This window comes from Cotesia typhae, unplaced genomic scaffold (genome assembly GCF_013202065.1).
Source record: "Cotesia typhae breed Kobodo isofemale line unplaced genomic scaffold, CoteBio_Ctyphae contig_43, whole genome shotgun sequence".
Lineage (NCBI taxonomy): Eukaryota > Metazoa > Arthropoda > Insecta > Hymenoptera > Braconidae > Cotesia > Cotesia typhae.
Genome location: NW_027423752.1, coordinates 1,433,152 through 1,459,325, shown reverse-complemented (window position 1 = coordinate 1,459,325; position 26,174 = coordinate 1,433,152). Strand labels below are relative to the sequence as shown.

The 26,174-nt window shown below is 28.2% G+C and overlaps 3 protein-coding genes across 7 annotated transcripts in view; 2 read left to right on the top strand and 1 right to left on the bottom strand.

Moving 5' to 3' along the window:
* The window catches only part of Cdase (neutral ceramidase), a 71,259-nt gene that overhangs the window by 9,941 nt on the left and 35,144 nt on the right, over positions 1 to 26,174 (bottom strand). For both annotated transcript variants that reach the window (XM_074244520.1, XM_074244521.1), the window contains exons 8-9: positions 1,517 to 1,642; positions 112 to 306 (exon numbers count right to left, since the gene is read on the bottom strand). In XM_074244520.1, coding sequence (XP_074100621.1) covers positions 112 to 306; positions 1,517 to 1,642 — 321 coding nt within the window. The remainder of the gene's footprint in view (positions 1 to 111; positions 307 to 1,516; positions 1,643 to 26,174) is intronic.
* The window catches only part of LOC141528471 (uncharacterized), an 80,649-nt gene that overhangs the window by 45,273 nt on the left and 9,202 nt on the right, over positions 1 to 26,174 (top strand). The gene's annotated exons all lie outside the window — the stretch shown is intronic.
* Positions 17,986 to 24,949, top strand: LOC141528470 (uncharacterized). 4 transcript variants are annotated; one of them, XM_074244533.1, is made up of 8 exons: positions 17,986 to 18,338; positions 18,717 to 19,132; positions 20,597 to 20,808; positions 21,715 to 22,175; positions 22,351 to 22,503; positions 22,752 to 23,106; positions 23,418 to 23,686; positions 23,785 to 24,949. In XM_074244533.1, exons 2-5 carry the CDS (start codon positions 19,107 to 19,109, stop codon positions 22,381 to 22,383), a joined length of 732 nt encoding a protein of 243 aa, XP_074100634.1. In that variant the 5' UTR covers positions 17,986 to 18,338; positions 18,717 to 19,106; the 3' UTR covers positions 22,384 to 22,503; positions 22,752 to 23,106; positions 23,418 to 23,686; positions 23,785 to 24,949. The 4 variants fall into 4 exon arrangements, with proteins under 4 accessions (XP_074100634.1, XP_074100633.1, XP_074100636.1 ...); XM_074244532.1 differs by having other exon boundaries at positions 22,752 to 23,686; XM_074244535.1 differs by lacking the exons at positions 17,986 to 18,338; positions 18,717 to 19,132 and adding an exon at positions 19,898 to 19,985 and having other exon boundaries at positions 22,752 to 23,686.

The following is a 26,174-nucleotide window of genomic DNA, read 5'->3' as shown; positions in this document are numbered from 1 at the left end:
TGCATAATATTGTAATCTAGGTTTGAGAATTGACCTTTATTGTGTCGAGAGTATGGGAACACAAGACCTTTTGGTTGACATTAAACTACTGAACCAAACTCTTAAACTTACCCTCCCAGTTGCAAGAAGTATTGGCTTAGCACCATGACACTTTATATCCTCGTCCGTAGGTGCAGCTACGAAATTACGTACGGCGTTCCACATGGGATTTGATGTTGTCGTGCCTTGGGCGAAAGAAAATGAACCTGGACCGTCGGTTGTTCCTGCTGCGAAACTGTAACCCATTGCTGGATAACATGCCGTTACCTATTGATAATTTATCGGAAAAAATGAGAGGTGTACTTTATTTATTTTTAATTAATTTTTATTTTAAAAAAATTAAATATTAAATTGAACTCCAAAAATTTATTTAAAAAAAAATTGCACATCACAAAATTTTTTTTTATTTTTTTAAGGTAGTTGTCATGGTACAATATTGTTAAAAAATTAGAGATTATACGCGCTGCAAAAGTGTATGAAATTGTAGCTAAGTAATCCACAATTTTTACGCAAGACTGTACCCATGGAGACGCAACCCATAGAATTGTTTTTGTCCGACTCCGCAGATAAATATACTTTTTCATAAATTGTTTAACTTTAATCCGTTATTTATGAATAATTAGACGGTCAAAATTTTTTTTTATTTCATTTTTAAACTCATCACAATTACATCAAAAGACTGTCAGTTTTTTTTAAATTTCTAACGGTTGGTTTTTTTTTTATAACTAAAAAACTGGTACAGAACTGCAGAGAGCGTATGCAATCAATATTGAATATCCAATTTTTAATTGAACTAGAAATTTGAATAGCGCGCTACGCGCGCGCCTTAATTTTGACCAATAAGGAATCAGGTCCCATTTTTTGCGAGTTTCGACTATTGGCTAACTTCAAACTCTCATGTATTTTTATTGTAAGGATAAGGATTCATCTCGGGCTATAGGTGGTCAATAGGGTGTGTAAAAATGTAACTTCTGTGATAGACCTATTAAAATTGGAATTTTGAGTTCCACTTTTGATAGGAGTTGGGTTGGTCATTTCCTGACATATTTTTAGCGTAAAAGGATTTATTTGATTTTCAAAGAATTTTTTACAGGAGCTTTGTTTGGATACTTCCGGCAAAATTTTGAAATTTCAGCGGAAATGCCCAAACAAGATTTCAAGTTAATTTTTTTTTCACTGTATGTATCAAACACAATAAATTAACGAACATATTTTATTTTGCTTGAAATTCGAATCTATTTATAACTACTTCAAAAACTTATCACAACAAATTAACTATTTATGAAAAGCATATGAAACATTGTAAAGGCACCAAATTAGGTCAAGACTTTTCCAATGATATGAAAATTAATTAAAAAAATTCATTTTATCATATAAATACGCCAGAGACTGAATTTTCTTTACTGTCTTAATTATATAGATAATAATAATAATGATTTTTCAAAAAAAAAAAAAAAAAAGGTTTAAGTATACATACCGTTTCCATTCGATTTGTGGAATAATTGAAGAATTCCGCCATTTGCCCCGGAATTTTCAAAAATTGATGAACCACTCGTACAGGACCTCTCAATTCCGTCAACACTGATTGATTATTCCAAATATTCTGCAACAATGTCAACAATTTCTCATTAGCAAAATTTTCTAAGAAAAAAATGAAAATTAAAACACTGGAATGAAATTTTGATAAAAAATTTTTGTTGCAATAAAAACTCTCTTTGATCCATCACATCAATTAACCGGAAGACTGGCTTCTGGTTCTATCAAATAAAGACAAGATCAAGACGTTCACGTGGCCAGGACCCAAAGTCTCATCTATATCTCGCTTACATACTTGATGTATATGGTGGATCTTTATATTCCGGTGTGTGCAGAAATCCTTATATGCAGATAAATGTATGGTATTAGCATTATAATAGCCCAGCAAAAGAGTGGGTTGTATCATGCATACTATATCTGTAGTGTGGTATTGTGTTGTACACAGCATGCTACGTAATGCATATATGAACTGTGTACTATATATTATATATGATGAAGATGTATGTGTAATAGTTATTCACTTATTTACTGCACGTGTTATGGTTGTTATGCATTAAGACATACTGTAGACAGGGAAAGCGCCGGAATTGTGCGTAAAAGTGAGGGTTTTTAATATTGCTAATTGTATATAGTTATTTAAATGTCTTTATTCAAGAAGGAACTTCAGTTAATATTTATTATGGACTATCTATTATCTATTATTGGTCATGAGTCGTGAATTGTGACTATGACTGATCTTTATTTCCTAATATAGGAGTGTCGATTTTTGTTTTTTTTTTTTTTTAGATTTGGAGAACTATTTATATCAAAATTTTGTTATATTCATGCTTATACAATTTCTACTGATTCTCTGATTTTTATTTATATATTTATATATTTATGCTCCAAAAAATGATTTTTAAAAAATTGCATTTGCAGTTTTTTTAAATTTCTAGATGTCAATTTTTGTTTAAATTTTTTTTTTGCCATCATTTATTTGTTACAAAAATTCTTAAGATTATCAAATATCTGCTTAGTTAATTTTCATCCAAAGAAACGTATACGTTACACTGAAAAAAATTTATTGACTGAAGTGTAAATTTTCTTGGCTCAAGAAAATATTAAGAAAGATTGAAAATTTCTTGAATGAAGTCAAAGTTTCTTGAGCTAAGAAATTTTCTTCTTGCTCCAAAATAACTTTTGTTTTTTTTTTTTTAATTTTCTTGGTGCAAGAAATTTGTTTATTGTGTAATATACTCATTTTTTTTTAAGGTTTCTAAACTTAAGTTCTAAGATAAGCCAAATCTGTCGAGTAGTTTAGAAATGACAGCAATTGAAAAAAATTTTTTAAATCGCAAAAATTTTTACTTTTACCGTATTTCCATGCAATAAAAATTAAACGCGATATCCTATCAAGTTTTTATAAATTGCATCTGAAAGCTTATTAAGTAAGCTTTAATTTGAATACTTATATATTTTTTTAAATTAAATAATTAGGAATGACAGAAATTTGAATTCTTCAAAATCCTTAAAAATTGGTCCTTATTGTACTGTTTCTTTGCGAAATAACTGATTAATGCGACAACTCATAAAATTCTTGTAAATTGCATCTGAAAGCTTATTAAATAAACTTTAATTTGCATAGCTCACCATCAGTCTAGACTAAAAATTACTTACTGAGAAAAAGATTATTTTAGTAGTCATTGATTTTTTTTATTTTTAATTTTTAGAGTTCTTATTAAAATTTAGAATAGATATTTTAAAGTTTACAATACTTTTTATCGATCTTTAAAACACTGAAGAAAGGACAAAAGTGTGCTAATATTTTTTTTTTATTAATTCCTGTAAAATTTCTAAATCCGTAAAGTTAGCATTGACTCAATCCAACATTGACCGACTTTATTAATGATGGCTCAGAATCTAATCAAGTAACAAAATAAAATTCTAATTGGAGAAACCAATCAGTAACAAAAAAGCAACAAATTTTCGCATTACACCTTCGTATACAGATTATAAAATTTCTTTTACATTTTTTTACTTTCATCGCATAACTAGCGTGCATGTCAAGCTTCATACACGTAATGTAATATAATTAAATAAGTTTCTTATGAAAAATCAAACGTTAATTTAATTTATTCCAAAACTAATAGTATTTAAGCTCACTTTTAATTTATATTGCAAAATTAATTCATAAAAAAATAAAAATACTCTTACTACAACTTTTATTCTATAATCATTCAAGTTGTCAGTGGAATAAATTAAATTATCAATTTTGAAAATCAATTAATACAATTGTGCCCTTGCAACATTGCCAAGTAATAAAGCTTCATAAATCCTCCACCAATTTTTCATTTAAAAAAATCGAACAAACAGATTAAATTTTTGGCAAGAAAATTGCTGAAAAAAAAAAAAAAAAGAATAAAAAATTTTTTATAAATTTGTAAATTGAAGATTATTGGAAAAAATTTTATTTATTTCCACAACTTTAGTGACTATAATTACAGTAGTGACAAATATTTACATAATTGTAATTTTTTATACTTAACAAGATTTAAATTGACTGAAAGTGCATAGATAAAGTTTTAAAGTCCGTATATTACTAATTTTGCTAGGTAATTAAATCATAAAATGACATTGTTATCGCACAGAACAATTAACTGCGCATAAAGTTTATTAAGTAATTAAAAAAAGTGACAATTAATTTAGACTACGTAACTTGGAAAGTTGTATAAAAGCTAGTTCGATTATTACGGTTCCACGTGCTGGGAGGCAGTGTGTATGACTGTGTAAATTTATAAGCGTGTGTCCATAAATGTGGGTTTGTTTATGTGGTATTGGAGAGAAAATTAGACTCACGCTGAGAGGCTTTGATGTTAAATGGAAATAAGCTAGAAAACGATGTTGGATGTTTGCTTCATAAAGTACATTCATTCATGATGTCTATAGGTTGTAACTAGTTACGTGAATTTTCAATGAGACTAAGGACTCGCCAATGTTATAACTTTAGCAATGGTTTTTTATTCTATTACCAAGCTTAATATTTTAGTATCCTTGTCAGACATAAAAGAAATCCACGTGCAAATGTCATGGTTGGCTACAGACACGTATTAACGTCTGTTAATAATTCTAGTGTTTTTTATCATTTTATTATTGACTATTATTTGTGTCGATGATTAATCAATATATTTCAATTTATCCTCAATGATTCAATATTAATGTACCATTATATTAGTGGTATTACGTTTTACAAACGATAAATGTAATTATTTATTGGAATTATTTAATCAGTTCAAGTATCGATAATTTTCAATTAAAATGCATTGGTAAAATTAATTTAGTTATTGAAAAGATTTAATTAAATTTATGGTCGCTAGAAAGTGAAATTGTTTTTAAATTAAATTTGTTATAGAATTAATATGAAATCGATTTCACTGAAGAAAAGTAAGTTTTGTATTCCAGATTAATTGTTATCACAAACTTTAGGTAACTCTAAAAAAATGAATTCTAAAGATTAATTTTATTTTTCAATCTTTAATAATAATTAAAAAATTTTTGATCGTAGCTAGAAAATCAATCAATTATATATTCCTGGTTAAAATACTGATTAAAAAGAATTGAGAAGCAGTCACTCCATGCAAACTGTAAATCTATATGTACAAACAAAAGAATTGAAATTATTGAAAAAAATTCGAATTTCATTTTTTTAATTATTTTCAATCTTTTTAATTAATTATTTATTTTTGAAATAATCAATTATTTTCAATATTTTTTTAAAACGCAGAATCCAGCACAAAAAAGTAAATGAAGGAAACAAAATTTCAATCATTGTTAGATTTGGTTTTTTTCTTCTAATACCGAGAAGTCGTATTAAAATACATAGGTTATAGATAGGATTTTTTTTTCTTTAAAAATCTTTTTTTGTCAATCATGCGCAAAAAGTAATATTTTGGCGCTCGCGGTTGAAAAAGAGCTGTTTGCCAATTTTAAAATTACGCGTGAGTTTTTTCATAAATGAAACTGTTATTTGAGTGCGACAAGTTTATTTGTCGCATAAAAATTATTCTTAGTACACTCAAACTATCTTTGTCACACGCAATTGACTTTGAAAACTGCTAATATTAAAATAAATAACAAAAAAAAAAAAAAACACAATTTAACTGCCAATATTAAAGAAGTGAGGTTGACATTACAAAGTTCATATTTTTAACGAAAGTAAAAATAATTGATTAATATTGAGCTATTTAATTGTAATGAAAATTAATTTAGCAGAAATTTGATGATTTTAATAATTTTTATAACACATAAATTATGACAAAAAAAAATTTTTTTTTAAATTGACATGGAGGAATTTTATGGAATAAAAAATCCAATTTTTTGGAACAAATTGTGGAACTGTGGGTGTTTTGGCACATCATTAATATGTTATAGATAGGAACCAATTTTCAACCATATCACATCTGAGACACTTTTCTAAACACGAACAATTTCGCGTACATACGCCATCTGTTGGGCGTCTAGAGTAGTTTTAAATAAGACGATGAATCGTCGGACGTATTGAACGTTGAAAACGTAAATTTAACGTTTTCAATTGACTGAAAAAATAAATTGAAGAAAAAAATTTTTTTTTTATTTTAAAGTTATATTTTTACGTTCAATATATAAAACATGTTTTTAATTTTCAATAGTTGAATTTAGTCTTTCAAAGCCAATGCGTTCGATTTACGATTTCAACGTTCAATACGTTCGAATTGCGATATAAATTTTGACTATAAATGATCTTCAAAATGATTTTATTAATTAAAAATTTTTCCTTTTTTTAGTTTATTTTTTTTTCTGTTTCAGTGTACATAATACTGATTTTTTTTAAATTTCAAGTGCATTTAATAAACACATTCAATACACTTCAAATCGATTAATTAAAATGTTTAAATTAAAATGAAATCAAATTAAATAATCACTCTAATAAATAATGTTTTAAATTAAAAATATTGTTATAAAGAGAATACAAGTAAATCTTCACTAAGGGCTGTTACGAAAGTATATCGGATGGTATTTGAATCGATAGCCGATTAATCTATAAGATGTATTCATGACTAAGTCGGTGGCCTATTATGGGAGCAAACGTCTTACTACGTTCACACGCGTCACATTTGTGTTGTCATCAATTTTTCATGGTAATGATCGACATTGAAAACTTATTCTTCATAACATAATATAATATAATAATCTAGTCCATAGTTTTACAATGGCAGTTAAATCGTTGCATTTTTATGAGAAGAATGATCTTTTTCCTTCAGTTTATTCCGCATTGAAGGTTTTACGAGAAAATTAAAGAATGACTAAAGTACGAAGCGTATCCAGATGAAAAAAGTTTTTTCAAACAGCTGAGTAATATGCAAATTTTTTGCACTCATATTCTTAGATTATAGAAATTTAAGTGTTGAGAAAAATCGTCATTTTCTTTAGAACAATACTAGGACTGAGTTATGTATAGTATCACTCATTTTCAATGAATAAGTGAATATGCTTCTTGAAGAATGCGGAAGAAGTTGTAAATTTTGTCGAATAAATAAATAATAGTTAAAAAAAATAATAAACACGCTTTTTATAGAAAACCAAACTAAAAGATAGAAAAATAAATTTGAATTAAAAATAGTATAGGAAATTTTATTAGATATAAATTAATAATAGTGTAAATAAGAAAAAAATGTATTTCATTGTAAAAAAAAGCGTGGAGTGTATGGTATCAATAGTTATAAATATTTTATTGACAGATATGAGTAGAAGACTTATCATTTCGATAAGATCTTCAAAAATACCTCAAAGTGAGGTTTTTAAAATAAAATATATTTTTTTTCTTTTTGTCATCGATCTTCGATAAGTCTACGAAGTTTAAATGAAATCTGACCGTTTAAAGTTGGTCAAAATCAAATCCAAAGGAGTCGGTTACAAACATACCTACAAGTAAAGCTAATAAAAGAAAAAAATTTTTCACCTTGAGAAAATTTTTCTCTTGAATATTTGATACCCATTTTATATTATTTTAATGTGCAATGATACATATTGAATTAAAAAAATGATTCAATGTTATTTAATCTTCCAATTTGACATTTTAATCACTAAAAATATTAATGAAAATTTACTTCTATCGAGATATTTAATTTTTTGGAGCAAGAGAAAAATTTTCTCAAGACAAGAAAATGTACTTTTATCAAGAACTAAATTTTTTGAAGCAAGAGACTGAATTTTCTCAAAACAAGAAGGTTTTTTTTGACTTCAATAAATTTTCTTGGATCAACATACGTATTTCTTAAAGCAAGAGAATTAATTTTTTGGAATAAGTGAAATTTCTTGTGTCAAAAAAAATTTTTTTTTTCGCTCAATAAATTAATTAGGAAGAAAAATATTTTCTTGGCTCATGTGAACTTTTTTTTTGTGCGTATAATAAGCTTGGAATGTTTTAACAAAGTTGAAGAATTGAAATTGAAAATTTTTCGGTTCTATCAAAATTGCAATACAATTTTACTCATCTTGAAATTGCTAGACAACAAAAAATTAACCACCAATTGTTATAAGTTAAAAATATAAAACGTTCATATTTAATTTTTTAGCAATATATCACAGATTATTATATTTTTTGTAATATAAAAATTATTAATAGCTATCACACATAATAAATTACATAACTTCGTTCTAAAAAAAAATTGTTTGGCCTAATATTTACCGTGTCAAAAAGGATAAAATAGTAAACTATTCACCACGAATTCAGGTGTTTCATCTGTTATCTGGAGTATTTTAATTATTGTTCAAACACTGGTACTTGATGATTTAAATACTTACTATTCTAAGCGCTCTTAACAGAAAAAAAATATTTATTCAATTTAGCGACGTTTCAGATGGTTAAAAACAAAAAATCTATTTTGGGAGAAAATTAAACTTTCGAATCGGCGGATTATAAATAGATCAAGAACTAATTCATTTTTTTTATTATTAGTTCTATAATTAATTCATTTAAATATAATATTCATGTAATAAGCTGGCGTGATTAATTGAACAGTCGGAATCAATGATATAACTATTGTAAAACAAAATTATTAATTAATTGCTTGTTTATGCCAGAGTTTGGTATCTTTATAATCCATTAGATTTATGAATTATTCAAATTAAATTGGATTAAATGGTGGTTAAATTTTTTTATGTTTATTAAACCACAAATGAATGACGAAATAATAGTTCATTATTTATAAGATTGCAATAAGTTATAATTTCAAAAGTAAGTCGTATTTTATACAAATCAATCAACGATTATCAAAAATGTACAATAAATTAATGTATTTGTTGTGAGTTAAAAAAAAATTTTTTTTAAACATTTTTGACCGTCTAATTATTTGTAAATAACGGATTGAAGTTCAACAATTTATAAAAAATTATATATCTACAGAGTCGGACAGAAACAATTGTATGGGTTGCGTCTCCACGGGTACAATCTTTTTACAAAAATTATGAAATACTTCGCTACAAGCTTATATATCTTTGCGATGAGTATAATCTCTCATTTTTTGAAAATATTGTACCATAACAACTACCTTAAGTATTTAAACTAGTGTCAAAATTAATTAATTTATTCCGTTCAAATGATAAGCATTAAAAGAAATTAAAAATACGTTTTTGATAGAGGATTTATTTAGGTCATAATTAAATTAAGAAATGAAGTTTAAAACCTTAACATTCCGGGAAAAAATGGGTCAATCCGAATGATTCAAAATGCGCACACTTACCCCTTATTAGAGGTAAGTGTGCGCACTTGTATGGGGTAAATTTGCGTAATTAAGGGAATTTCATGGATTTTTAATGCCCTCAGCAGACTGATTTTAATGATACTTTGCAAATTAATGCAATCAATTTTTTATCCGTTTCAAAATGATGCCAAAAATAACTTTACAAAAAATGAATCCTAAAATCACTCAGATAATTACAACAAGCATATTAAAACCAGTAGGTGTTGCGACTAGATAACCGCGGACAAAATAACCGAAAACATGTAACGAAATAACCAAATAATAAAATAACCGAACGACAAAATATTATAATCAAAATATTTTCGCATCGACACACACACACAATCCAGGGCACATCTAAATAACAAGCTTCGTTTAATGGCCTATTTTCGAATAAACAAACACAAAAACCATGTTAAAAGGGCGCAACATTCATTATGAAATCTGACATTGTATTATTATTTAATATCATTTTTATACTTGTAAATTTAAAAATTATTTTCAGAGATTAATTATAAAATCTCATGTTCTGGATATTTTGTCGTGAGGATATTTTGTCCATGGTTATTTTGTCGCGGTTATTTTGTCCGCGGTTATTTTGTCGCGGTTATTTTGTTACGACGCCAAACCGGTAATTATTATTGTCAAACGCTACCATTAGCGACGCTAGATGAAAGGCGGCAAATTTAAAAACTGTTTCATCTCAACTTAAAAAAAAAGTTATTCCTTTCTGTATTATATAAAACATTTCCTTATTAATCACATTGAATTTTTATAACGTAATGACTCTCTTTAATTTTCTAAATTTTAAACTGAAGTAATTTCGATTGCAAATACTTTTAATAACTATTATTAATTTTAAATAAAAAAAAAATCAAAACTAAAAAATACTTTAATTATAGAATTATCAAATCAATATAATAATAAAATGGTAGCTTAATTTCACACGGCAATTACAAATTAATATTGAGTAAATTTCATTGCAATGTTTTATATCTTATTTCCAGTTTAAGTTGCACATTTACTTCAGGATGTTTGTATCATCAAGAACACTGCGGAAACTTTTATATCTAAATGTATGTAGAATATAGATTTTTAGATTATATTAATTAAAAGAAATTACAGCACGAGACGATATTTTTTTAAAAGTATAATAATAGATTTATTGATAAGGGAAAATAACATACAACTGCTCACTAGCCTGGGTGGTATTAGACTAACTTACAAAACTATCCTTTAAAATTACTTGGGCCTCTTGGTCCCTTCTCACCCCCATCTCTAAACAGTATACTTACATACTTCATACACCCTTACTTATTCTCTCACTCGCACTCAAGCTACAATATATTTAAACATCTTACAGAGTAACTATATTTTGACATCTGGCGACAGCATGTTAGAAATACTAGTTACTCATCTAATCCTTAAATTTACAACCACTTATCCTTGAAACTAAAATAAAAATACTTAAACACCGAATACTTTTACTAAAGTAGAAGCATAGAAAATATTTACAACAAAATATTTTTCCTGCTCCTACATGTATATAAATATAGATATATACGTTTGTAAAAGTTTCAAAGTAGATAATAGTTGAAACCAAACGAAAGCAGATAGCAAGCTACAACATAACAGAACTGGTAGTATAGCTAATGCAGGAGAAATGGTTATTTACTCTTCTTCTGTTCTCCTGTAACCAACCTCGATCCATTTGTCTATGACGCAATGATCATGAAACACACAACACAATTCTATATAAAATAAAATTACAGTACTCAGTTTTCTTATCGCTTGATAATTATATCAAGTGAAACCAAACGGCCAAAAATTATTGACCTATTAACAGTTTAATTATATTGAATTTTGTTAATTAAATAAAAAAATCGTTTACATTTTCGTTAAATTAAATCTCTATACATATATAGGAGACTTTCTATAGATATAGTCACTCATCACGTTATCTCTGGAACTATAAGACCTATAGAGACTTGAAATTTGGCAAAAATATTTCTTTCGCCAAGTAGAGGTCAGCTAAGAACGGATTATACGAAATTCCACCCACAAGGGGGGTTGCAAGGGCGTTAACAATGAAAAATTCCCGTTTTCAAACTATAGCTCCTATCGTCTTCAAATTTGGTAGGAATTTTCTGTAAGAGATGTAGAAATAATCTATCAATGAATTTTACGATATCTCACCCCACAGAGGGTTGCGGGGGTAGGTATTAACAATGAAAATTTTTAATTTCCAAGATATGGCTCCTATAAACTCCAAATTTAATAGGAGTCGTCTACATGTGATACAAAAATGATCTAAGAATGGATTTTACACCGAATCACCTCCAATAAAGATCGCGGGGGTGGGTGTTAACAATAAAAAATCTTAATTTTTAAAATATAGCTTCAAAAAGCCGCAAATTTGGTAAGGATCTTTTATTTGTCATGTAGAGATCATCTCAATACGGATATCAATAAATTCTACTTCCGATTCGATGGAATGTGGAACCTGTGCAAGTCAAAATAATACTCCAATTGAATTTCAAGTCTAGATCTAAAACTACAATTCTATAAGGTGCCTAGCGGAGCGGGCGGGTAACAGCTAGTGAAGTATTAAAAAACCTCGACTCGTATCAAGAATAAATCGTAGAGTAGGCTCGTAAACAAAACAAATGAATAAATAAAAGAAAACAAAACAATTTAAAAACTCAATGCCAAGTGAATGAGAGAATTAATGAAAATGTTTTTATATCACGAGGACGTTGTACCTCTTTGTCTTAACAAAACAATTGGATCTTTATCGTGTGTGTGCTGTGTGCGAAAGACCCACAAAATTGTCGAACAGGAGTCACCGGAAACACTTTACTTATTGCAAGAAAGTACGTCCTTGAGGTTTTAAGACACTCCATTTTTATATAAATTTTTTTGCCGTTATTGCTATTACTATTATCTTTATACTCTGCACTCATCTAAGCTCTTTATTGCCGCATTATTACATTATTATTATTATTATTATATTATTATTATTATTTTTTTTGTTATTATTATTATAAAAGCAGCGGGATATTCTTTCACGATATATATCCATTTGTATGCGGAATATACAATCGCTTAATGAACTTATAATCTTGAAAGACTCGAGAGTATAAAAATCCTTTGCAAATTAATCCGATCGGTGCTTTAGAAAGTTCGTAACAACTTTTCAGATCATTCCGGATATTATATTTATTTATCGTACATCGTATTATATACGTCTGTCCTAACCCTTATGTAAATCCTAAAAGACTTGGTAATCTCGTATAATGACGTGAAGTCGTAAACTTGCGTCATACGGTTTTTTACGTCAGAATGTTTATTATGAAGGTATTATTTTAATTGGAAAAATTAATGTGTATTTTGAGTGTTTTATTCAAATCATTTATTATAAATTTTAGTAATGGAAGATAATTATCAGCTCTAGTGATTTGATGGTGACAATTATAAGTGATAAATTATGAGATGATAACGAAAGAAAGTTTAAAAGTTATTTGACATTTTTGCGAAGAAAAAATTAAATTTCAATTTTATTTTTAAGTTTGGGATAGCACTGTATTTTGAGCCGTATTGATCTAATAGATTTGGAGAAAACAAAAAAAAATCAAATAATTCCAAAATCTGTTTAGATTAATTTCGCCACAAACTGCGACAAATGTTGTAATCCAAATCAAGATCGGTTGATTTATTCGAGAGATCGACTCTTTTATTTCAACACACAGTTACAGACATTTCTTAGATTTTTTTTAATTTGCTGCAGTTTAGAAGATAAGTTTACCCGCTAAATTGATAAAAAATTTTATTCAGACATGGAAAGTATGTCAATGAAAAAAAAATAAAATTATTTATTTAAAGGACATTGATAAAAAAATTAACTTGATTGAAAAAACAAAAATCTTGAGCCAAGAACACAATTTTGAAGAACATTTCTTGGATCAAACTTTTTGTTCTTAAATCAAGTTAACTTTTCTATCAGTATACTAAAGGATGCAACAATATCGAAAAAAAGTAGGACTAAAAATTTGACAGTTTTGAAATAGGACAGCCGAGATGTCGTGATCAAAAAATTTTAAGAAAAGTGTATCACGCCATCTGCTAAAATTAATTGATTCTAAACATATTTTAGTCCACAAATTTACCGTTAAAATCTTTGAATATTCTTAGTTTCTAATAGATGGCGTATGGTTAAAAAATTCTTTCCTACCTAGGAAGTTAACTTAAATATTTAATAGTCCAAATTAAATACCGATTTGATTTACTTTCTAAATAGTATCCGTTTCCAACAGCAAGTGCACTTTATTTGCTGTTCATGTTTGACTTGCTCAACTATGAGTTATTTGATACGCATCGAAGTATTTTCGTAATGAAAATAATATTTAAAAAAATTTTTTTTATAAAACGTACATTAATTTTTAATTAAAGTTTTATTTTCAATTTTCTCCAATTATGATAAGTAAATTTTTTGAAAAAAAATATTCTCTTCTTTTCCTGTAAAACTGAATAAGTCTTATCAGCTCTAAATAACTCTTAGCGAAAGTCCCAAATTCCAGGGAAAATTTGACTTTTGAAGAGTTTTGAAAAGTTTTGAATACTTATTAAGTATTTTCTTTACATAGTTAGGGATGTGAAGACTTTCCAAAAGTCTTATTCAGAGTTTTAAAGACTTTTCAAAAATTTTTTCAGAGAGTTATTTCCAGAGGGGTATAAAAATTCTGATTCAGAATGAGTTTAAAATTGAAATTCATATTTCGACACAAATATGAATTAGTTTTGAGATGAATCTAAATTTGAAATTGATTTGTAGATAGAAATTAGCACGCCTGTGGAACCTGCAATCCTGATTCAGAATTTTAATAAAGATTTATTAATATTTAGGATAAATTTTATAGAGGAGGGTGGGGCAAGACGGTCCACCTGGGGCAAGAAGGCCCACCTCAAAAATTGACCAAAAATTTATTTTTCTAATATTTTTGCATCATATTTTGGAGATGGACCATCTTGCCCCCAAAAAAAAATTTTTTTTTGGAACTTTCGAAAAATTCTGGTGAATTGAGTCAAAGTTAGACGAGTGTAAATCCACTTGATAATAGAAAGCCACAAAAAATAAAAACTGGCTTAGGTGGGCCGTCTTGCCCCACTCTCCCCTACGTAAAGTATTCTTAAGTTTTTATTAAAATTCTGAAGCAGGATCGGAAGTTCCATAGGCATGCTAATTTCTATTTACAAACCAATTTAAAATTTAGATTGATTTTAAAATTAATTCATATTTGTGTCAAAATATGAATTTCAATATTAAATTCATGTTGAATCAAAATTTTTTTTGTACGTGATGTAAGTTGTAAATTTTAAACGGTGATTTTTTACACTTAAATTTTTATGCTTAAAGATTACGAAGAATACTGAAAATTTGATTAAAATTGCTCAAATTAAATTCAAAATTAAAAAGATGTTGCAAACAGGATTAAAATTTGAATATTAAATGTTCAACAGTCTTGTGTGTCATTTTCACAGAATAAAAAACATTTCTTTGTCGTAGATTTGCGATGCAAAATTAATTTTACTAATAGGTTGCCTGATGTAATACATGTATTATAAACTCTGTGACCTTAAAAAAAGCGTACTTTCATGTTAATAAATGAGTATGCTGTAGGATAAAACTACCACAAAGATCTTCACAAAAAAATTAATTATGTTTTTGCTTAAAAAAAAAAAAAAAAAAAAAAAAAAGTGTCCTGCCAATAGAGATTTTCTTTAAAGTTCTTGAGTAAAAGAAAAAAAAACAAGAACTTCTTTTCTGGGCATAAATATTCTCGTACCTATTATAAATCACATGATATCTATACAACCAATCATAAAATGATTATATTGATTAATTCTTAAAAGAATTGCACCTTCTCTCTACAACTCGTACCCTTTAGCTAAACTCCATAATTCAATAACAAAATTTTCTAATACTTTACACAATTATCCTCGATATTAAATATTGAATATTACAAAGACATTGAACAGCAAATGGCTTACGAATCACGACAGAATATAGTTGAGCTAATTAGGATGCTAATTTGCCACAGAACTCTACATTGAGCAGGATATTATAACTTGGTATATTATGCAACCAAGAGGTAAGGTAAGTTAAGGTAAGGCTGAACGTCTCTAAGGATTACACTACGTACTACATAAACACCGTAGTTACCCACACACCCAACTTCAACTTCAGCATATAATGTAATAGTAGTAAAAATAAGTACACCATAGCTGCAAAACTAGAACGTTATTTTCCTCCTCACTCTCACTTTTATTTACCGTCAATCTTCTTCCTCTAACTCGTCTTCATCTCAATCAATCTCTCCTGCTTCCTCTCAGCTTGCATATACAATATGTTCCCACGCTAGACTACACTCGATTAAAAATTCACGCCAAGTGCTAATTACTATGTCCGCAGTAATCCATTCAAAAGCTAGGCTCCATTATCCGGCAATGACACTAAGTAATGTCAGTCCACTGTAATATACCCTCATTAATTATCCATTCAAATTAAAGCAGTAATTATCTAAAACTTAAATAAATTTTGTCTTAAGTATTTTTTAAATCTTATTAAAATTCTCAGAGGAACAAAAATTCTGACGAAAAGAAATTATGCAGTCCAGTTAATGTCTTATTAAAAGTCAAGTAGATCCGAAATAAAAGTGATCATATCTGCACGTACGTGCCAAGGGTACATTATACACATTAAGACATTTCTCCTTTATTAATGTTATCCTCAACCACTAACATTAACCATCATTAACCGCGTATGCTTACATATCATACAAGTACGTAGTGAGTACATAACATCCCAGTTTTATTTAATCTACTCTCTTCTTACTATGTATACTATGTACTGCACACGATGAAATGAGATTTTTCTTAAGAATATAAAAATAATAATAATAATAATAATAATAATAATGGCAAAAAAATAAAGACGCGGGAACATGGAGAAGTTCTATTGCTTCTTATTTCTCATATCATCTCTTAAGTTTGTCCGCTGAAATACCTACTGTACTTACTATTACTATTACTCGGTATAGTACGGCAGTCTGTGTTTCGTTTCACATGATTGTATTGAAATGGCATCTCATAAACAATACATTGCATAACTCGGGCAGTGGAGTATGGCAACTCGAGATTGACACGAGTGCGACATGCTACAGTGCTATATTTTTACAATCTCACCGGGTGGTTTGTATATAAATAAATGATAAATAATCATTCATTTAACGTGGATAGAGATAAGATGAAGTTAAGTTTGAGAATTGTAAATTATGTCGTAGAAAGGAAGCGCTGCAATAGAAACGAAAATACACAGAAAGAAAGAAAGTCTTGAGACAAGCGTAAATTTTCTTAAATCAAGAAAATCTTAAGGAAGATTGAAAATTTCTTGAACGAAGTTAAATTTTTTTAAGCCAAGAAAATTTCTTCTTGCTCCAAAATAACTTCGGTCTTATAATTTTCTTGGTTCAAGAAATTTTTTTTTTTCTGAGTAGTATTTCCTCCGTAAAACTACTTTTCGATAGATTTTCTTCATTTTTTTTTTGTTTACGGTTTAAAAATAACGTTTACTATTAAATCTCGAAGTTTTAGAATTTTTTGCCATTTAGGAAGAAAAAGATTAATTAACAAAATTCACGGGATTTTCAAGCTTACTTCTCATTTCAAACATGCAAAACTCTCTGACTGACTACCCAAATATTCTCTGTTATATTAAAAGATTTCCTCGACAGAATTAGAAAAAAAAAGTAGCAAAATAAAAAAGAATGTTTTTTTGATTAATTCAATTATTAGACATTGTTCTCTTTACATCATTAGTATATCACAGAGTTTATATCATTATCTATATCATTAAATTCATCTCTAATTAAAAAGTTTCTTAAACTTGATCCTGTCGGTCTTTTATATTCAATATTGATACACGTGTATTTTATTATAAAACTTATGTATAATACTTTTGCCATTCGGCTATTTGCATTAGCATAGAAATTGAATAAATAAAATAATTCATAAAAAAAAAGTAGCACTTTATCGTTTTTTTTTTTTTTTTTTTTTTTTTTTTTTTTTTTGACGAGACATAATAATTTAGACATTTTATTTTATTTGGTATTTCTATAGTAAATAATTACACCGGCACACAAAAAAAAAAATTGTCTGTACACCGGGCGCCACCTATCTACGGGCATGTTTTTCGACCCACTGAATACGAATTTCAAGTCAGTTTAGGCCGTCCAACCTTCAATTTCGAGTAAATTGCAAAAAAACCCAAAAAAATAGCGAAAATTCGATGTTTTGGCAAGAAAAAAATTTTGAGATCCAAGGCAAGCATAATTTTCATGTATTTTGATCTATTAAATACTAATTTTGATCGTGCTTTAATCATAAATTTTTTTAATTCTAAAAAAATTGTAAAATATCTTTAAAAATTTCAAAAATTGTGATTATCTTACGACAGTAGTAAATGTTCTCTGACCTCACTATAGCATAGAGGGACTACCTTAAAGTCGCACCACTAGTCTAAGGGCAAAGCGCATTTGCAAAAAGTGCTAGTACGCTATCTTACAAATAAGCGATACGAATTATTTTTCAGTTATCAGTTTTTTCATTCGTAAATTCACGGAGGCTAGATATAAGGAGGACGATCGACATAGGTAAATGTACAGTTAGTGCGTCCGGAAAACTGAGGATAGATCATTTTCAAAAAGAAGCCGCTAGGGCGTCACTACGTTCGCTAATGTCCGGATCATGGCGTCCGTTTGTTATTGTTTATTAATAACACCAAATTGACATTCAGTTAGTTAATTAGTTTTTTAATTAATAATCAAAGTGATAATAGTTTAAAATGGTAAATAAATGTATAGTTGATGGGTGTTTGAGTGGCCGGATAAAAGATCGTAATAAAAATTAAAATTAAATAGTCGAAACACGTCTTTATTTATTGTGCCACAGGTAATATAACCTAACTTAGTATTTTTGTAAGAAATAATTTTTATACTAATTAAATTTATATTAATTAAATGATTATAAAAAAATTTTACCTATAGAAATTAAAGGAAATTATAAGTGCTCTTTTTCAAAATATTTTTTTTAAATAATTTATGTTACAAGAGTCCCAAAAATTTTTATATCAGTAGATTTTAGTATCATTTTTGATCAAATTAAAAAAGAAATTGTAAAAAGGTATAACGTAATTTTTTTCTTCTTAGAATTAGTTTTAAAAAAATTGCATCGTTACCATTTTTTTGGAGCTAACGTTTTACTCAAAGTAACTTATCAAAATTATTTCCAAATATAACTTCATGTCAATTTTTTGTTTGTTTATTCAAGTGTCCAGACTTGTTAAAATTGTGGTACTGTGGATTAAAGCAAGATCTCACCCCAAAAAAAAGATTATGTCTGTGAATTACATTTTAATGATCAAGATATTATTAAAACTGATAAAATATTATTGACTACTGGAATTTATGAAGAATTACCTCGAAAAAGATACTCGCTAAAGCCTGATGCTATTCCGACGTTGAATCCGAACCGTGTAAACAAAGCTTGCAACAATGAAAATAACGAAGCTCAGTATATGCAATGCCATTTATTAATTACAAATGACCATAAAACTAACTCACCACAAAACCAAGAACCAATAATTAGTAATGATCTCATAAACATAATTAATTGTGAGTCACCAAAACGCATTGACGTATTTGAAAATTTTGAAGAAAAATGATAATTGTGAGAACGAAATGCAGGTAAGAAAAATTAAAATTTCGAATTATTACTCTGCAACTTAAGATAAAAGCACAAACAATTAGGAGGCCTAATTACTCTTGTTTGTTAGAATATTTATTTAAGTACTTGAGATATTGAGAAAGTGAAGCTCCCTGCCTTCGTGGAGCAAAAAAATAGTATACACTCTACGGGAAGTAAATAAAGCCTCAGATCACATATTTGTCAACCTCGGCTTCGCCTCGGCCGACAATTACATGTGATCTGAGACATTTCTTACTTTTCTTCCGTAGGTGTGTAATATACTATTATAAATAATAAGAAACATTCACTATAAAAATTATCAAGTTTACTCGAATTTATTATAGCAGTGTATGAGAGTTAAATTTGAAAAATATTGTTATAAAACAAATAGTCTTTCGAAAAGAAATTATTAATTATTTTTTTTTCATATTCACGTTCTTTTCTCTATTCAATTCTTTAAAACAAAAGTAAATGAAATAATTAAAGAATCATGTTATAAGATATTTCAATAAGTCAAACAATCTGAATTATGAATATGTTAAAAAAGTTAAGTCTTTAGACATGTCTCTTATATCGTCTCCTATAAATTTAGAACTATTATTACAAAAAAATAATCATTAATTTTTGTTTATTTAATCATTTCAAGCCACGTGAGTTATCTACTCCTGAATTACGTCTTGAGAAATGTTCTTTATTAACAATTATCAACGTGTTGAAATTCAATGCTTTGCCACAAAATTGGAGTTGGACAATAGATTTAGTTAATCCAAAAATATAGTTTTATGTCATTTAGATAAAGTATCCATGAATTTAAAATTTCGTATAAAAATAAGTGAAGACTTCAATATATCAGTAAGAATTTTTAGATCTTGTAATTTATTTTTCACAGTATAAACATAAAGTTCCGAACGTTGGTTGCTAACGAATGTTCAAATTTCTTCGAAGCGAACATTACACAGAAATATATCAGTTCTCAAAGTTATTTTCTCGATTTTTTCGCGTATTTTTGAAGATTTTGATAGAATAGCTTTCAAGAATTTTGAAAATTCATAAGAATCTAATGTTCGAACGTCAGTTTTTTTTTTTGTGGTAATGTTAACATTATACTTTTGATTAGTTACTTAACTTGAAAACGCAAGAGTCGGTAGAATTCAATACCAATTTTTCCCAAATATCTGATTTTTGGGAGTTTTTGAAGGAATTGGAAAACTGTGAGTTATGTGAAGGGACTGGATTACTTTTCCATTTTTGGCTACGGACATTAATTTTTGTTATTAATAAATTTAAAAAATTTGCTATCGATTTTCCATGTTTAAAAAATCGATTACCAAACTTAATAATTATTGTGTATCTTAAGTACGGAGCACATTAGTATACTCTACAATTGCCTAAAAATGATAATTCTAAGGTTTTTTATTACTTGTTAAATGAACTTTACTAGTATCATTTCTCATTAATAATAGATGTTCATCGGCGTGTTCTGGTGTGTCATTGCCTGACGAACAATATAAGAAACAAATGAATCTTTTTCGATGCTTTGCTTGTCGGCAATTGAGACGGAAATTGCAAAATCGATCGTACAAAGTCAAACCCGACATTAAAAGTTCGTACACTGACTTGAAGTACCAGGAGAGCCTGAAAACTAAACAAATTCAGCGCCTCAAACGTAAAGTAGGTATTTACTTATTTATCGTTTCTTCATGTATACTTGATTATTTACAGGTTGTGAGTGTTTAAGATCAATATTCTTTTATTTTTTTCAATAAACTTAAAAGTTTGATACAATGCTCGTTACATTACATTATCATTTCGTCAATACGGTTTAGTTTGTGAATACAAATTTAATCAACTACAATCTGAGAACTTAAATTAAATCACCTGTAAATGCCTATTTAACTATTTAACCCTTTACAGAATGAATCACTCATCAAAATTATAGAAACGCAACGACTTAATTATGGCAATTAAAGATGAAGCTCTAAGAGCGGAAATTTCTATTTTGCCTCCCGTGCAACAACTAGCAATTCGTGCTTGTTTTAATGCAGTAAAAGCTAAAAATGCCAAACAACGAAGATATACGGTTGAGTGGGTTTATGAATGTTTGCTACTTGGTATAAAAAATGCTGCGGTATATGAACGACTCAGAGAACGTCAAATCCTCCCTCTTCCCTGCAAAGACACCCTTAACAAATATATCCAGAAGTTGGATAGCGCTTTTGGTTTCCCTAAAGCCATATTCGACACTCTTCGTATTAAAAGTTCACGTATGGAACCACATGAAAAACGGGGTATCCATGCACCATTCCTGTCACACTTTACTACTAACTGCAAATCTTAAAAATGCAAATCTTAAAAACGCAACCATTTTAACTATATCTAACAACTCTACTTAGCTATCGAGTATGATTATATTAACAAATCCGAGCGCATAAGTTTTTAGCTGAAAAAGTAATTCGTATTTGATATTTTTAAATAACTCTTTAAAAGCTTCATTAACCTTTAACAGTAGCTGGCTATTATTGTTAGACTACATCTGATTCACATTTATTTCATTCTAACAATTTTTTATTTTTTCTCCTAGGTACCCTTTTAATAGATGAAGTAGCTTTAAGTGAAGCCGTGAAGCTAAATCGGAGAACTATGCAGCTTGATGGTTTTGTAGACTTGGGGGCACATACTCCGGAAAATTTAATCAACAGTCGGGCTGATCATGCCTTAGTCTTCATGTACCAACCTTTTCAGGGTAACTGGGTGCAAGTAGTTGGTAGCTTCCTGAGCAGAAATTCTGTCACGAGTGCCATTCTTCACAAATTACTCATTGAATGCATCGTATTACTGGAGAATGCTGGGTTTTATGTTGATGTCGTTACTTCTGATGCAGCTCAATGGAACAGAGGAGCATGGACACTTTTCGGTGTCAAAGATGGACAATGTAGCTGTGATCATCCATGCAATTTTGACCGCAGACTTTGGTTTATTTCGGATTTTCCACACTTAATAAAATGTTTCAGGAACAAAATTATGAAACGATTGTTTTTTTGGGTAAGCTTCTCTTATAATATGATTTTTAACACCAGTGTACTGTTATTCACGATTGAATTTTCAATTTAGTTAGCATTGGAATGAATATATTCATAAGTGACCTATTTAATTTTACAACTATCAAATTTTTCAATGATTGTATTTAATTATTTATGAAAATGTTATTTATTTTTAGACTCCAGATGGTTTTGTAAGAAAAAGTCATTAGGAAGCTTTATTATTGCATGAAATTTATCTGAAAGCCAATCTAAAAATAGCTTATCAACTAACTCCCCAGCATTTAAATCCAGAAGGATATCAAAAGATGAATGTCCCGTTGGCTTATCAGGTAATTATAATTATAAAGCTGCGAGAGTAAGTTAAAATGAATTTAAGATTATCATTAACATCGAGGTAACTGGCCTAATATTTATCTTTAATTTCTAACAATTCATATTATAAATAGCTGATTCAGTTAAAATAAATAATAAGATGTATTTATTCTTATTTTGATAAAAAATTAATTTTTATAAATTTTCAATCATAACAACTGCTTATCTAATTTTAATGAGAAAAATTAAAACTTTTTGTTTTTAGCTTTTTTCGAAAAATATACAAGTTGCAATGGCGACTTATAAGAACGCTACTCCTGAGCTCAGTGATTGCGATCCAACAGTGGTTTTTATTAAAAGAGTAAATGATTTAATTGAAGCCATGAGTTCACGTACTCCTTTGAATGCTTTACGTTTAAATGATAATTGTCCCCGAAAAAGGTAATTTTTAATATATACATTAGGTCTTTTGATAGCTTCATACAATTTTTTCGCAATAATAAAGCGAAAATTATAGTTCTAAACGGAGAACCATTGTCAACATAAAACCATCATTATACCATGTGTACATGATCACATATTATAACCAATATTGGAAAATATTTATAAAGTATATATATGTAAGTATATAACTATAAAAATAATTTAAGACACTCCAATCTTATCATGACATTATTCCTACTAATGTTTGCACATAATCCAGTCTCGCAAGTTTACTTACATTTTCAATATGAAACTTATTAAACGAAACTTCAAATGATAGTCAAATTCAATGAATTTGAGTTTATTAGTTGCGGAAGTTCCTAATCTTTATCATAGCTGATATTCTCTTGGACTATGTATCCTATTTTCTGAAACATGCATTTTTCTAGAGTAATTTCTACTACCATAAGATAGAGGATAAATAAGTAATGCTATTTATTTTTGCTAGGTAATAAGTGATTTTATTGATTATCTGAAGATTTGGGAAGCCAAAGCTAATGAAGAAAGAGAACTTTATAAAAAGAAGAAGAAAGGCAAAAAACAAAAATCAAAAAATGAAAATGAAGTTGATGATAAATTTTTTTCGCAATTACTCCTAGTACTCTTACTGGATTAAAAATTACGTTACAGGCTACTTTAGAGCTAAGTGAATTTTTGCAAAAAGAATGTAATTTTGAGTACTTGATGACATCGCGGCTTAATCAAGATCAATTAGAAGTATGTATTAATCGTTGGATTTTTATCAAATGAATAATTAAAAATTGTTATAGTAAATATTCTTTTTTTTTAATATTTGAATCTTATTTAATTTATAGAAGTTCTTCGGTATAATGCGGAGTGTTTGTCGTTGCAACGATCATCCGGATACAATCCTTTTCGGGCAAGTTTTTCGATTATTGTGTTCATATTCATTAGTCACGCCGCCGAAAGGGTCCAATGTCACAGCTGGTGAATTACTACAATCTTTAATGCAGTCCAAAGATTCTCTGGCTACAGCTAATGCATTAAAAAAATTGGCTGAATGAAATTGACGCTATTGTTGAAAATGGTATTTCTAGTAATAATTATTCGTCTAGTGATGATAATAATAATACATTTTCTCATCCAAATACCTCTGTGGCTAAAAAACCCTTTGAAAGCTTGTTAGACGAAGATAGTGATGACGATAATGATGATACTATACCGTCATTTATTAGAAAACCATTCGAAAGTTTATTAGACGAAGATAGTGAGGATGATATAGAGGACGATGATGATTTGTATCACGATAATCATTATCCGTTCGAAAATTTAACTGAGGTTGACGATTCTTCTACTGAAAACAACATTAATCATCATAATCAAAATAAAATTAATATTGATTCAAATGAAAACTTTTTACAAAGTGAAAATGATTGGGAAGGAAGTAATAGTTTTCGTGATGACCAGCATTACCATCATGATTATGATGTTGTTTCCACCAGTGATGGTATAGTTGCTTATATTGCTGGATATGTTGCGAGAAAATTTCAGCGAATGACTTCTTGCTGTGAATGTATTGAAACATTACGCTCTGCGAATTCCTCTGAACGTGATCGGGTCATATAATTAATGAGCAATGGTGGATTAATTTTTCCCAGTGAAAATTTATTCAGACTAATTAAAAAATTGGAACAAATAGTTTTAACCGTAGTTGGTACTAAAACTGTTAAAATAAATACTATGCACCAAGTGCTAGAGAAAATAGCAAAAGCTAAATGCCTCCCCATCCTAGGATGTGATGAACACAAAAAGGAGCTTACGGCTAAAATATTGAATAATTTTGTAATTATGAGAGGTAATTTTTAGCTAATCTTATCAACCGAACTCTTAACGAACGAAAGATGATGGCCAAGAAACATCGTAAAATTTCTAAACTAGCTTAACTTATTAAACTCTTCAGTAATATTCTACTTTCAACATATATACGCTTATTAATTAAGAATAAAATTACCTAAACTATTTGAATACTTTATTATTATTATTATTATTATTATTATTATTATTATTATTATTATTATTATTATTATTACTATTACTATTATTATTATCCCAATTCGCAACTAAAAATGAAATTTTAATGTTTTCTTTTGATAAATGTGATTGTACATTGCATTCCGCGTCATTTATTTAAAAACCTGACATTAGAGACACTTGCGCACTCTAGTGGTGAAAGATCTGTCCTCCAATTTTCGGACGCTTGTAATACATTACGATCGTCCTCCTTATATCTAGCCTCCGTGCGTAAATTATTTACGCAACAAAAAAATCAAAATGACAGATAACGAAGATTACAAATCTATAGTCAAACAAGAGAATTATTTTTCATGAAAATTCTTTTAATTTATTAATTATTAATTTAAACTTCATTAATATAAAAAAATGTTTTTACTGTTGTTTAATTAAAAACATTATAAATGATTAAATATTAACTTCATACAACTGTCAAATTATTTGCAGAATATCTCTACGGGTACATATAACCGGGTCTTCGGTTCGATCCCCGCACAAACCATCAAAATTTTTTTCATCAATTAATTTGGATTTATTATTGAAAAAATTATGTCCAAGCTTATTAAATTTATATAATTCAATGAAAATTAAAAAATTTAATCAAATATGTCAAAATCTTAATGAATTATTTAATTATAATTAAAAGCTAGAATTTTTGGTGAATTATTAATTATTAATTTATGTATTAAATAAATTTAGAAAATTTTTTTAATGGTTGGTAGTTTTTAGCAAGGCGTTAAGTTTACTTTCTGTAATTGTTGCAGCACACTTCCCCTACTTAAGAACTAAACTGAAGACTATCGAGGATAAGAAAGAGACATTCGTGTTTAGCTGTGATCCTCTGTATCTCTTGTACAAAACTTACTCTCATGGAGCTCACCTCATACTCACCATGTCATGTATAATATAAGTTGAGCGTGAGAGTTTAACGAGTCTTTCCACACCCGCGACAATATGCAATTGCAATACATTATTGTCTTTTTATAAATAGCATTTTCCTTTTCTCTTATTTTCTTTTTGTTCTTTCGTATGCGTGATTATTGTTTAATTAATTACATTTCTTATTTTTATTTAATTTATTGTCATGTAATACTTAATGTTATCGCACTTTTTATAATTACTTTAATGTCTTACTATTTTTTAATTGTTGGTTTCTAAGGTGAATACAAGTTAA

Excerpts from the sequence above, each read along its gene's own strand:
- LOC141528470 (XM_074244533.1), top strand. The coding sequence starts at position 19,107 with ATGATAATTGTGAGAACGAAATGCAG. Across the intron at positions 20,809-21,714 it reads GCGCCTCAAACGTAAAGTAG|GTACCCTTTTAATAGATGAA; the intron begins GTATTTACTTAT and ends TTTTTCTCCTAG. Across the intron at positions 22,176-22,350 it reads TGAAACGATTGTTTTTTTGG|ACTCCAGATGGTTTTGTAAG; the intron begins GTAAGCTTCTCT and ends ATTTATTTTTAG.